Below are 15743 nucleotides of genomic sequence, written 5' to 3' on the forward strand. Positions count from 1 at the left end.
TTCTTAGGTCAGATTCTCTGGAAGTAGATTCTGAGTTGGGAATTCTGGTTTGAGGGGTTTATTTGAGAACTAGGGTAGGATAGGGGAAGAAAAAAGCAATGATATGGATTCAAAGTCTAAAGTGATCCCTGAATAAGCTCTGAGCATAAATGCACCAATTGTACCACACTCAGTCCCTACCTTGAGGCAAGAAAGGGGCCAGAGTCTACAGGGGTGAGTAAGGACATAGCTTAGCTTCTCATTTGACAGTGGCAATCCTGGCACCTGTAAGTTGTTATGAGCTGACATTCTTATCAGCTGGAAGATGGGTGCAGGGCTGATAAAGGGGTCCTAGGTGGGGCACCAACAGTGTCCATGGAAAAACCATTTATATCAAGATAGACTTCAACTTTTCCAACTCGGCTAACTTCAAATGCTTTGCCCTCATTTGAAGATGTGAAATTTCAAATAAATAATAATATATGCAGATTGTGAAGTAGTTAATATATGAATAGATGCAATTAAAAATTACTTTATGCAGAGATGCAACCATTTGGAATGAAACTCCTTTCTTGCGTTTCTTCTCCCCAAACTGTAGAGCTAAAAAAAGAAGAAGAAAGCATTTAAAAAGCTCTTTTCTTGTCACATTACCATACCCTGTTGATGAAAGTATAAATTCGTCAAGTTCTAGAAGCAATATGGCAACATCTATCAAAAGCTTTAGAAATATTTGTCTCAACACAAATGTCTATTTCTAGTGCTCTTCCTTAAGGAAATAGGCAACTGTTTGAAGAAACTTGCTGCAGCATTGTTTAGTTACTGCAAAAAAACAAAGCAGAAAATTAAATTATCAACAAATGTCTATCAATGGATTGACTGATTAAATTATGAGAGAGAGAGTGTATGTGTGTGTGTGTGTGTGTGTGTGTGTATACAATGAAACACTGTGACCTTTTAAAATGATGATGTGGATCCATATTACTGGCATAGAAGGATTTCTAGGAGTTATTTTAAGAGAAAAAGTAGGTTACAGTTTGCGTGTTATGATCCTCGATATCTATACATGGTTTTCAGTGTAGTTGTATTATTAGTGACTATATACATAAAAAATATTGGGAGGAGTGTAGGCCAAAATGTTAGCAATTGCTACCACTCTAGATGAAATTATAGGTAACTTTTACATTTCTCTTTTTATTTTTCCATATAGTCTGTGTTTTTGGCAACACCATGCATCACTTTTATAATTTATAAAAAACCATCTATTTCCATTTTCTTGTAGCAAAAGAATCTATGCTAAGCCAAATTGTTTTACAAACATTTGTGTAGTGCTAACTCACAAAGATGTACAGCAACAACAAGCGCAAAATCCCTAGGCAATCTGGAAAAAATGGGCCAGCTGCCAACATGAAAAACAAAATCTTCCCTGTGCCTGAGTAGTACCTGTGCTGGAGCAGATGTCCTAAAACCTAATCACTAATGTCCTACTGACATGTCCCAGGCCCTCCAAATGAATCACTTGACTTCTTTGTACATTAGTTTCTCCATCTATGAAAAGAGAATACTACTACCTTCCATTATTAATATATTTTTTTAAATTACAACTTTGATTTAAAGTACTTGGAGTCCCCAGAAGAAAGTATGGTTATTATGGGTAATTTAATGTTTGGATGAATAAGAAACATGCAGGCAAGTATTTTCAGGAGGTTCTTGAAAAATCACCCCAAAAAAGACATTCTAGACAGTTCTTCTTTTCTACTTCCAAAGGACACAGCGCATGCTCTGAAGAGTTAGAAGATGATTTCCTCTCTGATTCTCTGCCTGAACCGCTGCCTGATCTCTTATGTTCAGAGAATGACCCATTTGGGAGCTGTAAGCTTAGGAGTCACTAACTGACTGCTCAGGGGCACTTTAGAAACCATTAGAATCAGGCAAATGTGCTGCCTGAAGATTATCAGGGTCCAAATACAATAGCTTTCATTTCTCAACCTCTTCTCAAGGCAGGCCAACAGGATTTCAGGCTCGCTCCTGAATTATGTCATCATGTGCTGATGAAGCCAGGAAGTGCCAAATTCTCTCTCCATTTCTTGACCATGTCAATTAGGAGTCCCAAATCAGCCTGATGGGGCCAGGAATTAACTTGAAGCTGGGTGTGAGACAGCAGGGCAGTGAGAAGGTTAGGGAATGAGAGCACACATCCCTTAAAGAAGAGCTGATACACCTCACCCATTGCCACAAGGGTATCTGAATCTAGGCTGGCCAGTTTTTCTCTTTTCCCATGTTTTCCACTTTTTGAAGACAAAAGGAAACCCAACTGTGTACATGGCAACTTCTGATTTTTTTTTTTTTTTAACCCGTGTGGACCAAACAAACCATGTGAAAGCAAGGCTCTGCTCGGGGCCTTCCAATCTGTGACTTTTGCTATGAATCATGGAGAGCTTCCCTCTGTAGCTAGCATTAATCCAGTTGTGTGGCTGATGTTAGCAATGTGGGCTCAGTATCTTCAAATCCTTTGTATCATTGTGCAAAAGTCTGAATTAGGTCCTAAATACATGTAGCCTGTACATCTCTCTGTTTTGTTTCTGGAAGACAGTGAGAGTGGTATAGGCACCAGGCCAGGAAGCAGAAGTTCTGCTTCCTACCTTGGCTTTGAATTTACTAGTGTTAAGTTAACTAAACAAGGGGCCATTAGACTGATGTGGCTCAGACTCCGTAGTGGCCTATATTAGCAAGCCATAATCTAAGCTTGTACATGCCCTAAAATCAAACTGCTAAGGACAACGAATCACGGTCAACTAGGCTTTAAACTACAACCAATCAATAACTTCCTTACTTTGCTTCTATGTTTTCTCTATAAAATATCTCCCTGAGCTCCTGCTGGTGGAAAAGTCTTAAACACTGAGGGTTTGACACACCCCATTTGAATTAATTTGTGTTCAAATAAATGCTCAAAAATTTTAACATGCTTTAGTTTATCTTTTAACAGTAGATTTGTGAAATTGGGGATTCTCCTTGACTCTTCTGTACTTGTTTCTGTAAGGTAAGAAGACATTTTCCTCTCTCTGTATCTGAAAGTGTCATGGCATGGACTGAGTAAGATAATATATATAAAAGTGCTTTGTAAATTACAAAGTACTAAACAAGATTAGTTATTTGTTGACCAATAAATATTTATGGAGTGTCTGCTAAACAGGCATTTGCTACACGCTTGAGGCTACAATTAAATAAATCAGACCTAATCCCTGTCCTCATGAAGCTTATAATAATCCCAAATTACTATAATATAAAAGCACTGTGAAGGAGAAATCCAAGATATTTGGGGAATATAGATTAATGAGGTTTGTTATTTCCCCAAAATCATTTATCAAAATATGGTTTGCTGCTCCCTCTTTGCAGCTGGGTTGAGTAGAAGATAAAAGCAGAGTAGAGCAGCTTCCTTGAAATACATCCTTCTTAAAGCACCATTTCCCTGAAGAACCACCAGCCTGAGGACAGAAAGGCTAATAAGAGGGGATGACTCAGACCACAGGGAGCAGACACAGATATCACAGGAAAGAAGCAAGGATTTTTATAAGTGCTGAGGCAGCTATGGTTTCCATTCTAAAGCTAAAAAATTAGGGAAGATTGTTCAACTCACCACTGTCAGTACTCATGTGATTTTCAAAAAGGTTTGCCAGCAGTCTATTTGATGACTTTTGAAATACAGCCACCACTGTTTCATTAAGAAGGTCTTTGTTCTTTTCAAGCCAGCCACTAATGTTATAAGGCACCTTTGGAAAGGCATGCAGTTCAGGTAACAAAAGAAGAGAGTGCATAAATTAACATAGCAACCTGTGCATTCCTTTAAAAAAAAATCATAAATTGTATGGGTCCTTTAACTTTAAATTAGTTTGAGGTAACAGTACTGAATAATACTCCAGGAGTTCCATTGTGCAACCCAAAGAGATTCTTAGGCTTTACCATTTACATTGTAGAAAGAAAGGAAGCGAAGGGGAGGGAAGGGAGAGAGACAGCTAGGGAAGGAGAGGGAGAAAGAATTAAATTGTATTTCCAGTAGAAACAATTCATATCAGCTCTCCTTCCTAGGCAAGAATAGATGAAAAAAATCTAATTGTCTCTGACACACACTGAACATTCAAAAAAATTAGCAATTATAATGATATTTTACTGTAAATATCATTATAATTAATATTCAAGGATTTGAAAGAAGACAATTACAAGCACATTTATGTACACTTGGCAGGTCACTTTCAGGCTGAAGTATTATTTTATCCTTCATCAATTATCTTTCTGTTCCATCCGGAATCACTGACCATAAGCAGAAAAGCAGAAAAAAAGGGGCAACACACACCAGTAGGGAAATGAGGAGAGGCAGCGAGAGTCATTGGAAACCTTTGTTGGCCATAGTTTGGAGGCCATTACTTTACAGTGAATATGTCTCTATGAGAGAATAAAAAAATTAAAAAACTTCAATAAAAAGATCAGTTGAAATCACTCATTCACACAATGTTAAGTTAAAAGGAAGGACAAATATGAAAAAACCCATGACTTTGATGATCGCCATGACTTTCTGAAGCTGTCTTACTTTGAGCTGGGATGACAGGGTCTATTTTGAAATTTCTAACCTTTGTGCACATGGAATACTATTATAGTATGGGTATTTCATTTCCTAAATGCTAAAAGGCTACACCAACTTTTTTTCTGGAACGGAGATTTTTTTGTTGTTGTTGTTCATCTCTTCATTTAATCTAAATTTTACTTATATATTATCTAGGGATTTTGACTGAATGCATTTGAGCCTGAGTCAGGAAAATTCAGGGCTGAGGGTCTAGAAGTAACTTACCACTCCTGCATAATGGACAAGTTCAAAGTGAGCTTCATATCTCTTATTATCAGGCTTGGGCTTCTGAAAATGAACCGACTTCCCAAAATGGTTGTCAAAAAGTTTGGTCTTGAAAGTCACATCTGTAGCCTGAGGAAACATACATTCCTCTTCAAGGATGGAAAAGATGCCCATTGGCTGTTGGAGATACATATGAACAGCAGATGTAGAAAACACCAGGAAACAGTATCTTCAAAGGGGGTGGGAACTCATGTAAATTCTTATTCCAGGAACCTAATCACTTGACAAAGGGAAAGAATATTCACTATACATAACTAGTCAATCATCCATTCAACAAATATTTATTAAATACCTACCAAGTGCTGGGTACCAGTAGGAGCTGGCAATGTAGCCATTAGCCACATACACAAAGTGCCTGTCCTCAGAGTGATTACATTCTAATGGAGTAGAAAGATACTAGTCAAGTAAACAAAGAATAAATAATTTAGTTTCCCATTAGTGTTCTGAAGAAATCATGCAAAGTAAAGAAATCAACAATGACTAGGGGACTGACTGGGAGCTATTTTAGTGGGATAGTCAAGTAAAACCCTCTGACCTAAATGAGAAAAGCAAACTCTAAGATCTGTGTATAAGTATTCTTGGCAGACAAATGATGAGTGCAAAGGCCCTGAGGCAGGAGCACACTTGGCAAGTTTGAGGTCCTGCCAGAGGCAAGAGTGGACAGAACTAAGGTAGTGAGATGGAGCATATGGTATGAGATAAAGCCAGAGAGGTAAGCAGTATTGGATCCCAAGGGCTGTCCAGGCCATACTAAGACATTTGGATTTTAAGTGTAATGGGAGGTCTTTGTAGATTTTTAACAGAAAGTCATGTGATTTGGTGTTTGCTTTAAAAAGATCATTTGTTTAGAACAGCATTGGCAAAGTAGAGCCTATTGCCCAAATCCTGCTCATGGCCTGTACTGGAGACCCAGTGAGCTAATAAGAGTTTCTACATTTTTAAAGGGTTGCAAAAACAAAAACAACAAAAAAAAGAATATGTGGTAGAAAACCCGATGACCCCTGTCAGCAAACTTTTTCTTTAAAAGGCCAGGTATTAAGTATGTTAGACTTCGTGGGCCACGTGGTCCCCATTACACTTCTGCCGTCCACTCAGCAACTTTAGCCCTGAAAGAGGCAAGTGGCAACATGTAAATAAAATGGGTGTGACGATGTTTTATTAAAACTTTATTTACAAAAACAGGCCACAGGCTAGATTTGGCCCACAAGGCCACAGTTTACTGACCCCTGTCCAGATTAGTGATAGTGTTAGAGGTGGTCAGAAGTCATTGAAATATGACATAGCTCAAAAGCAGAGCAAGGTCTGCTGCTGGTGGATAGAACGTGGGGTTTGATAGAAAGAGAACGATGACCAGGTTTTTGGCTTGAGAAAATGGGCAATGGATGCTGCCATGAACCAAAATAAGGTACATACATATAGAGAAAAGCAGGTTTTGGAAGGAAAATCAAGGATTCTCATATTTGCATATCTATTAGTGTATTTGTATATTCGTTAGTCTACTCCAAAAATATTTTTGCAGTGCCTTCTATGAATAACTCACTGTACCAGACGTTTTGGGTTATTCGTGGGTTGTGGCTCCAGAGCATCTCACCAAGAAGACAAAATATATGCATGTGAGTACAAGAAAGCAGACAAAACAAAGGTATGCAGAAGATGTCATAAGAATGCTGAGACAGAACGTGACCCCGGGGCCCAACAGGCATAGATTGCATGATTTCCTACCAATACTTTGTACCTAAGAAGCATAGACTCTCAGGTTTGGGAAAGACATTAAAAGTCTGGTCTAACCCACCTAAAAGTTCCTTGAATTCCCTTCATAATTTCTTTCTAAACAGCTGGTTAGCTTATGCTTAAATGTTTTCATGGAGAGAGAACACACCAACTCCGAGACAAGGTTCTGGATGGGTGACATATTAAAAGGAAATTTGTTTGTAGTTTAGAATTTGTTCTAAATTGCTCTCCCTGAGCCATACAAATGCTTGTAGGTAGTGGATCATCAGATATTTAAAGATCGTATTTTTGATCCACCTGAGTCTACCGTTGTAATATACAGATTATGGTTTTCTACATCTTGTGTATGTTTTCATAGACTTGAAACCTGCACTTTACAGGAAACGTAATTAACAATTTCACTACTAATTCTTGTACTGAAGAGTTCTGGGACATCTTGGTTCCTCCCAAACATCTAAGTGGGGAATGATGCAGTGAGTAACTATGTGAAGTGTTCTAAGTGACAGCAAACTAGTCTAATAGAAACTGACACCCATTTTGCTCCTGGCTCCACTGACCTTGTGGGTTCTTGGCAAAGTACGTAACATGGAGGAGGTGGAGGAGGAGGGGGAGGAGGGGGAGGGAGAATCTGATAAACTAAATAGTCAATTCACTGGTGTGAGCTTTTGGAGGCATGGATTCTATCTTGCACACAGATTTTCCTACCACGCACGTGGTCAACCCTCAGTGAAAACTGGACTGAATCATTTAAAAATTTAAGCATCTCCTGCAATGGTGTCTGTTAACAGCAGGGTTGTGGCAATGCCTCACAAGGCGGGACAGTCCCCATCTCAAACAGTCACCTTCTGTCCATGAGGACTGCCATTCTGCCGGGAATCTAATAAAGCCAACTTCCATTTTTGGATGAATGGAAGCTTTATGTTAAGCAAGTACATGTCATAGCTCAAAATATAACAGCCTAACCACTGAGGGGTAAAAACACTGTTTCGTCAGGGTCTTCTCCATTTTCCAGTGCTCAGGAGGTGTAAAACTTCTAATAAATATGAGGCCCTCCGGTAAATTAATTTCCAAATAGGTCAGGGAAAAAAGTAATTATGTGCTGCCCTGTGGCATCACATGTCCTATATTGCACACTAAATGGTTTGAGTCAGTTGCCCTGACTCCGAACATTAGTGTACTCGCCTCTCCCTCTTCAAATATTATCAATCCGGTCTTCCTTCCTTTTATGTCTGTCACTTACTTGCTATTTGCATTTCTGTTGTCCTGATTCAGGACCTCTTTACTTCTCACCTGTGTTGCTGTCCCCAACTGCCTTAACCTTAGCCTTTCCTCCGATTCCAGACATCAAACACAAACCCACAGAACAAACATGAGCAGCTCTGACTGCTCTGTTCCCAGCGCAGAAGCCCTCTCTGGCTCCCCGCTGCCAAAAAATAAGGTATAAATTACTTCAAGTCTCTTCACAAGCTGACCCTCCTTTTTTTTCTTCCAGCTACTTCCTTCTGTGTGTTCTGTGCTCTACTAGACTACTGAAAATTTCAGAATGTGGCCTTTGTTTAGTTACCTCTCTACCTTTGGTCTTGCTAGTCCCTTACCTGCTCACTGTCCTCCTCTCTTCACCTGCTAAAATCATAATCATTTCTTTTTTTTTATTAAAAAATTTTTTTAATGTTTACTTATTTTTGAGAGAGGGAGAGAGACAGAGTGTGAGCAGGGGAGCAGAGAGAAAGGGAGACACAGAATCGGAAGCAAGCTCCAGGCTCTGAGCTGTCAGCACGAAGCCCAATGCGGGGCTCGAACCCACGAACCGTGAGATCATGACCTGAGCCGAAGTCAGATGCTCAACAGACTGAGCCACCCAGGTGCCCCAAATCACAATCATTTCTTAAGATTCAGCTGAGATTTTATACCCTTTCCTACCTGGCCTTCCAAGATTCCCACAGGCAGAGGGGACTCCTGTGCTTCGGAGTTCTGTGGGCCTTTGTGCCTTTCCTGCATTTATACTGAGACATATTTTCACACTGATTAGACTTACAAATCTCCTGCTTGACTGCACACTTCCTAAGGGCAAGTGCTACTTATAACAAGTGCTTAAGTTTTCCACAGCACTTACTTCAAAGTCTTCTCTACAGTAGTGTGGTATTGGGCCTGAAATTAAGGACCAACATCATGTGTGCCCTGATATGTGTGCCTGGGAGGGCCTCAGATGACTTAATCGCAAGTTCCCCTCTCCATTTTGCTCTGTGAGTGAGGTCCACTAGCCAAACTACTGTCCTAATCATGGGACTAGACACAGTGCCTACTTATCCTTGAGTGGTGGGTTTCAGATCCCTGCCAGCCCTTGGAATTATTCAAACAAGCCAATTGCATCCTCCCTTGAGAAGTGATAGTCACCGCACCCTATTATTACTATAAAGCCTGCCTCCCACAGCCCCTCTTATTCACTCTGTCAATAGTGCAACCACTGTGTAACCCTGCCTGGCATGCAGTGTCCTTCCCCTTCAGGCTGAGTGTATGTGATCAGTAAGCTATTGTCAAACTCACCTGTCCAGGGTCAGGTGTCCTATGTTCAGCCATCTCTATAACCCAGGGCAGCAATCCCTCCCTCACCAGCAAGGTAACAAGGAAGTGATCAAAACAAGTAGTTGTTAAATAAATTTACTTGTTTAATTAAAACAAAAAAGTAAAAGTTTTAGTCTTAGGAAGATGCCTTTCCAATGATGATACCCTAAGTTCCTTCAGTGACAGGATGATGCCTCTGGTTTGCATTTCTCACAACCCTTAGTATAGTAGGTTCCAAGGTGACTAAATGTAGGTCCCCAGCAAATTTCTGTTACATAATTGACTGACAGGTAAACACTAAAACATCCAGATTTGAGCTCTGGGATCTGGACTGCTTTGCTGTGGGCAGTAGCCAGGCAGAAAGAGTTGTAACAGAGAGCTTAGAGTTACGTGTTTCAAGGAAATACTCATGGGTGTACAAAAGATAGCTAGATATTAATGTGATTCATTCTATAATAATAAAATCAGACTTAGCATACCCAAAGAATCCCACTTGGGAGGCAACAACACATATTGCCAAGATGCAACCAGGATTTAAAATACTTTAGAGGGGCGCCTGGGTGGCGCAGTCGGTTAAGCGTCCGACTTCAGCCAGGTCACGATCTCGCGGTCCGTGAGTTCGAGCCCCGCGTCGGGCTCTGGGCTGATGGCTCAGAGCCTGGAGCCTGTTTCCGATTCTGTGTCTCCCTCTCTCTCTGCCCCTCCCCCGTTCATGCTCTGTCTCTCTCTGTCCCAAAAATAAATAAACGTTGAAAAAAAAATACTTTAGAAACTGTATCACTGTAATCACTGTAGAGAAACAACAAAAATTTATTCAGGCCCAGTGAAACAAATAAGATTAAAAAAAGAAAAAAACAAGAAAAACAAAAACAAACATGACCAAGCTAGGTAATACAGCTTGGACTTACAAACAGGTACAATGATCAGTACTGCAGCTAATTTTCTCTCACAGCTGGTTATATTCTAAAACCTTATTCAAATCCCAATCCTATGAGGAACTTTTTGCAAAAGGGCTGAATTATTGGAAAATGGATGTAGTCTCTCAAGGTGACTACAATCTAGGGGCAAGAAGATTTTAAATGTATAATTTTGGATGTATTTGTCTTAAAAATAATAGAATCTGTTTACCAATACCTATGCAAAACCATAAATAATATGTAGTCATATATGTTAATACTTTAATATGAAAATTATTGATGTTTTAGTTCTAAACACACTAGAATATTTCAGGTAATAAAAGAAATGTGAGCTAATCCTATAATAGATTTGTTCACTGTATATATTTGTTCACTGCATACACACACACACACACACACACACACACAGAGGAGGTCACTGTATGCTTGGTGACCAAGTTAACAATTAAAGATGGGGTTGAAATACATTCTTTTTAGTTTGACAAACTTTTTGGTAAACACAAAAATTTGAAACTTTTAAGTCTGAAAATCCCCCTTCCTTTTATGCACACACAGATGCATGCTGTAAGATATTTTGTACATGTTGATTTATCTCAGTTCTCTTGAATTTTGAAAACTTCTCACGATTTATTCTATTTCAAGAAGTTTGGTAAAACATTAATATTTACAACAAATTTTCTTCACGTAGCCTGAACCAGCTCAATGGGTCTTTTCAAAACATAGAATAATTTCAAGAAAGATTTTCGTATTCCTCATTTGCCTGACCTGAATACCTTTGAAATCATTCGTAGGAAGCCAAAGACTTATCTTTTCCTTCTATCATCCGGTCAGGGTTTGTTTTTTTTTTTTCTCATCTTATTGTATCAGTAGAAAATGCAACAGGAAATTACATCCATGTTGCTAGTGTGTTATTTAGAATAACTGAGACCGGAATAAATGAGACAATGAGCTTCATATCAACTAAAAAATCAGTAATGTTCACAGACCTAACCAGACCTGAATAATGTCTATGTCCCGCATTCCTGCCTGAAAGTGGTTATCTCGCCATAATCAGAGTAAGTAGATATTACAGGTGACAATTGCCAAAAGCTGAATCTATCCCTCTGAGGAGGTCCAGTTCTTTAGTTTCATTTCTCATCAGAAGTGAAATCAGAAAACAGCTTTAATAGCGCCAGCAAACATTTACTACATCATGGGTGGGCTATTATTATTATTATTATTATTATTATTTTGATCAGCTCAGAGGTCGGGTCATTATCATTGTTATTATTTTTTTAATCAGCCTGTCCTCCCCTGACGAAGTTCACTGGTTATAAAATAAACAAAATCAATGTGACATCCATTCCTGTTAGGAATAATGGTTATTTTCAAGGAAGATGTAGTTTCATCTAAAGCCTAATAAATAAGGTTGATGGGACACTGGTCGATAAAACCTGAGGCCCACAAAGACAGTGAGAGGTCAGTCACCCTATCTCCTTCCTGACAGGGTCGTTGAGAATCAGATGCCAACAGCTTAGCTAAAGAGAGCGTGCAGAACACTGAAAGCAGTAGGCCTTGGCCTTCCCAGACCTGGCTCCAGAACTCACTGCAATCCACGGTCATAGCAAGACATGCCGCCACGCATGCTGCCACGGACAAAGCCACCGAAAACTTTATACTTAATTCCCCAGGCAAACTCAGTTAATCTTTCCCAGAGCACATGGAAAGATTTCAGAGTATGGGAACATCACTGAATTCAGAAACCATACACTGCAGCTAATTTACTAATAAGCCATGAAGTATTGTCATAAATTACTTAAACTAACTGGTACTTGTCCAATTAAATGAACAAACTACATCCTGCAAGGTAGTGGCCTTGAGGATTTATGACAGTTGTTTGTTTGCATGCTAATTTGCCAAATTTCGTTAAGCTGCTTTGGGTTTACTCATTCACCTTATATTAATCAGCCAGGCCCTACAGTGCTCATATTTTCAGCTCTGTGTTTTTCCAGTCAAGAGCATGACCATTTTTAATCTCGACAAGTTTGCTCACGCATTAACAGTGGAGGCCATGCATAAGCAGCAAATGCGTCCCGACAATCTGCGCGGGAGATGATGGAGGAGGGCAACTGACACGAGGGTTGAGTTAGGTTGCCACGGGTGCTGCACACAAAGCCCATTAAGAGAAACTGCGCAGAGCTCTCCTGCCCTTCTTCCCATCCTCTGACAGAGCCCGAGTCCTGATATGGATCGATACGGCAAACAGGGACCATTCTCCTTAAATGAAAATGAACGAGGAGAAAAACATGCATTACCTTCTCAACGAGATCTATGCAGGCTTGTAAATCCAGACCGAAGTCGAAGGACACCCAGCCAATGCCTTCTTTCCTGTATTCCTCTTGCTCCAGAACAAACATGTGCTGATTAAAGAGCTGTTGTAATTTTTCATTGGTAAAATTAATGCAAAGTTGCTCCAGGCTGTTATACTTCGAAGATGTGATTAGGTGAGAAGAAGAGATAAAAGAAAAATTGAACAAATGGTAACTATCCCAGGTGATGGCTATGTTAATTAACTTGACTTTATTTCACAATGCACATGTGTGCCGCATCACCACGTTGTATGCCTTAAACATATGTTTTTTAATTGTCTAATATACCTCAATAAAAAAATAAAATAAAGGGGCGCCTGGGTGGCGCAGTCGGTTAAGCGTCCGACTTCAGCCAGGTCACGATCTCGCGGTCCGTGAGTCTGAGCCCCGCGTCAGGCTCTGGGCTGATGGCTCAGAGCCTGGAGCCTGTTTCCGATTCTGTGTCTCCCTCTCTCTCTGCCCCTCCCCCGTTCATGCTCTGTCTCTCTCTGTCCCAAAAATAAATAAAAAACGTTGAAAAAAAATAAATAAATAAAATAAAATAAAATAAAATAAAATAAAATAAAATAAAATAAAATAAAATAAAATTGAGGTCCACTTGGAAAAATGTACAGAGAATATCATAACCGCAATCAGATGATGGCAATAGACCCAGTAAGTAACAAATCCTCAATTAAATCCTTACCTCCTTAAAATACACCTGCAAACTAAACATTATGACAATAAGATGACACACAATGATATCAAAATTTAAAATCGTAAAAGGCTCTTCTATTTCTAGTTACCTTTATTTAAGGCTGAATTTTTAATACTACTAATTATAACCATTGTTATTTATTAATATTAAAAATAGCTCTTCTCCAACCAGAGTGGCTCTCAAGTTTTCAGAGAATGAAACTCATCATGCTTTGACTCCATTTTCTGATGTTCAATTCACATTTTCTAACCTCCTCATAAATACGCATTGGCTTCATTTTAACCAGATATACTTACATCAAGGATTTCAAAACCAGTGATGTCAAGAATGCCAATGAAGAATTGCCTTGACAGCCTGGCATCCAGCACCCTGTTGATCCGTGCCACCAGCCACTTAAACATCCTTTCATATATTGACTTGGACAGGGCACCAACAGCATAGATCACCTGGAAAGCACATTGAAAGAACTCCACATCTGCCAGCAGTGTCCATTTTAATCCTGGGCATTTTCTATCAGCAGCCACCTTCTAGCAAAATTGGGATCTATTTATTGACTTTCTGTGGTTCTAGCGTGCCGCTGAGATGACACAGGAGGAGAAATTTAATACAATGAGAAGAAAGGGAGAAGGAAGCAAGGGGGAGGAAACAGAGGCAAGCCAGCCTAGTGCCTCCTTACCAGGCATTCCTGTGAGAGAAATGTTTCTATTAGCAAAGGACCAACTCCCCAGGGGGTAGAGTGGTAATGCATTTGAAAGCCTTGCTATTTGAAGTGTGGCCCTAAGACCTGCAGCATCAGCACCACCCGGAAGCATGTTAAAGATGCCAGCTCTCAGCAACTCTGCATCTGGTCTCAGACCTATGAATCTGAACTGGTACTCTAACGCAATCCTCCACTGACCCCTGTGCACCATAAAGTTTGGAAAACACTGGTAGAGTAGGTTAGGAGTCTGGAATGCCTAGCCCTTACCTGCTGCTGCTGTTAAGAAATTTTGTAGCCTTTGGCAAGTGACCTACTCTCTCTGAACTCCAGTATCTTCCCCTGAATAATGTTCTTGAAGGTTCTTTCTAGGCTCAGCTTCCACATTCTTTATTCTATCAGTTCCCAGGGTTGCTCTCAACTCCCTGTAGGGAGAATGGCGATTTAGCGCGTCAATCTGACTCAGGCTCTCCTACTGGAAAACTCAGGCTGCATTTCCCCTCCCTGGAGGTGTGTGGCAAAGGCTCTAACGTAACCTACTGGGGAGAGCTCCAACCTCAGTGCAGACTGATGGTGTGTAAATGCAGATCCTACTTCCATGATGCAAAGGTGCTGCGATAGTAACAGGTTTCTGATAGACCCCAGGTAGGAGTGAATTTCAGCCGGACGGTCTCCAGGCCTGGAAGCAGAATGGGCTCCGAGCACTTAACATTTAAAATAGGCCTAGCCCATCCATCCTTCAGCTGCCCAGGAGAGAGCACGCAGCAGGAGCCTGTTGGTGTCTTGTGGTGATTTAGTTATGAGCCACCCACTCTCTGATCAGTTATCTTGGGTCATTTCCACAGTGATCCATAAGCCGGATGGCATCACTGTTTTTTATTATTGGCGTCAAGAGCACACCCGCACAGATAAAGCACCAAGAAGGGTTTTATCCTCTGGAGCACTGAGGAAATCACTCTCTGTCTACAGCAGTCGCATTGAAACTTTAAAAAGAACATGACGAACTTGCTCACCCCTTTTTAATTCCCTAAATGTTCAGAAATGGGAGTGGGAGAGAAACTGGCCAGGGTGGAGAGTAGTGAAGAAACAGGAAGAAAGCCTGAAGATGTAGTCGAGGGAGGAATTAGACGATATGGCGTCTGCTCAATGAAACCAATAAGCCAAGATACTGCTCAATAATTAATCATTTTCATCCTTTTCTATCCAATAAAGAGGAATTACACAGCAGGACCTACACTTCCACTTTTCAGGGACTACATGAACTCATTCCTTAGCTCTTTTTCAAATAACCTCGCAGAAGACTTTGATCACTGAGGAGCAGTATCACAGGATAGAACAAAAACTACCAAAAAGAAATGGAGTCAAATAGCCACATTTGTGGCCACTTTGATCCCTGCCTTTTTAAATATTAAAATATGATTTTTATTAATTTATTAATTTAACATTAACTTATTAATATTAAAATACGCATCTGCCAGAGTTGTTGGGAGAGACTCAATGAGACGGAGAATGTAAATGTATGTAACACAACATTTGGCATTTGCTATCCAATAAATGTTGGTTCCCACTCTCCTGTTTCCTTTCCACTCTTACTACTTCCTCATCTTCACTCCAGGATTTACTAGCTATATTACCTTGAAGAGTTAATTTTGGTAAGGTTCACCATCTTTGACTATAAAAAGGGAAATATAAATAAGATCAATTTTGCAGGCTTGCTGTTCAATTGAATGGGATATCCATACAAAGCACTCAGCACATAGTCAGTAGTTACTGATTATTGTGATTTTTAAATCATTATTAAACTCTTAAAAATTAAAACAATTGCAGTGCCTGCGTGGCTCACTCGGTTAAGTGTCCGACTTCAGCTCAGGTCATGATCTTACAGTCTGTGAGTTCGAGCCCTGTGTGGGGC

At 40.0% G+C, this 15743-nt stretch overlaps 1 protein-coding gene across 1 annotated transcript in view; it reads right to left on the reverse strand.

The window, feature by feature from the left end:
- Positions 1-15743, reverse strand: part of MYH15 (myosin heavy chain 15) — a 147953-nt gene that overhangs the window by 91375 nt on the left and 40835 nt on the right. Inside the window, exons 13-17 of the mRNA XM_045501924.1 lie at positions 13431-13580; positions 12384-12554; positions 4820-4996; positions 3614-3746; positions 512-579 (exon numbers count right to left, since the gene is read on the reverse strand). Coding sequence (XP_045357880.1) covers positions 512-579; positions 3614-3746; positions 4820-4996; positions 12384-12554; positions 13431-13580 — 699 coding nt within the window. The remainder of the gene's footprint in view (positions 1-511; positions 580-3613; positions 3747-4819; positions 4997-12383; positions 12555-13430; positions 13581-15743) is intronic.

The sequence above is a fragment of the Leopardus geoffroyi genome, chromosome C2, assembly GCF_018350155.1.
Source record: "Leopardus geoffroyi isolate Oge1 chromosome C2, O.geoffroyi_Oge1_pat1.0, whole genome shotgun sequence".
NCBI lineage: Eukaryota > Metazoa > Chordata > Mammalia > Carnivora > Felidae > Leopardus > Leopardus geoffroyi.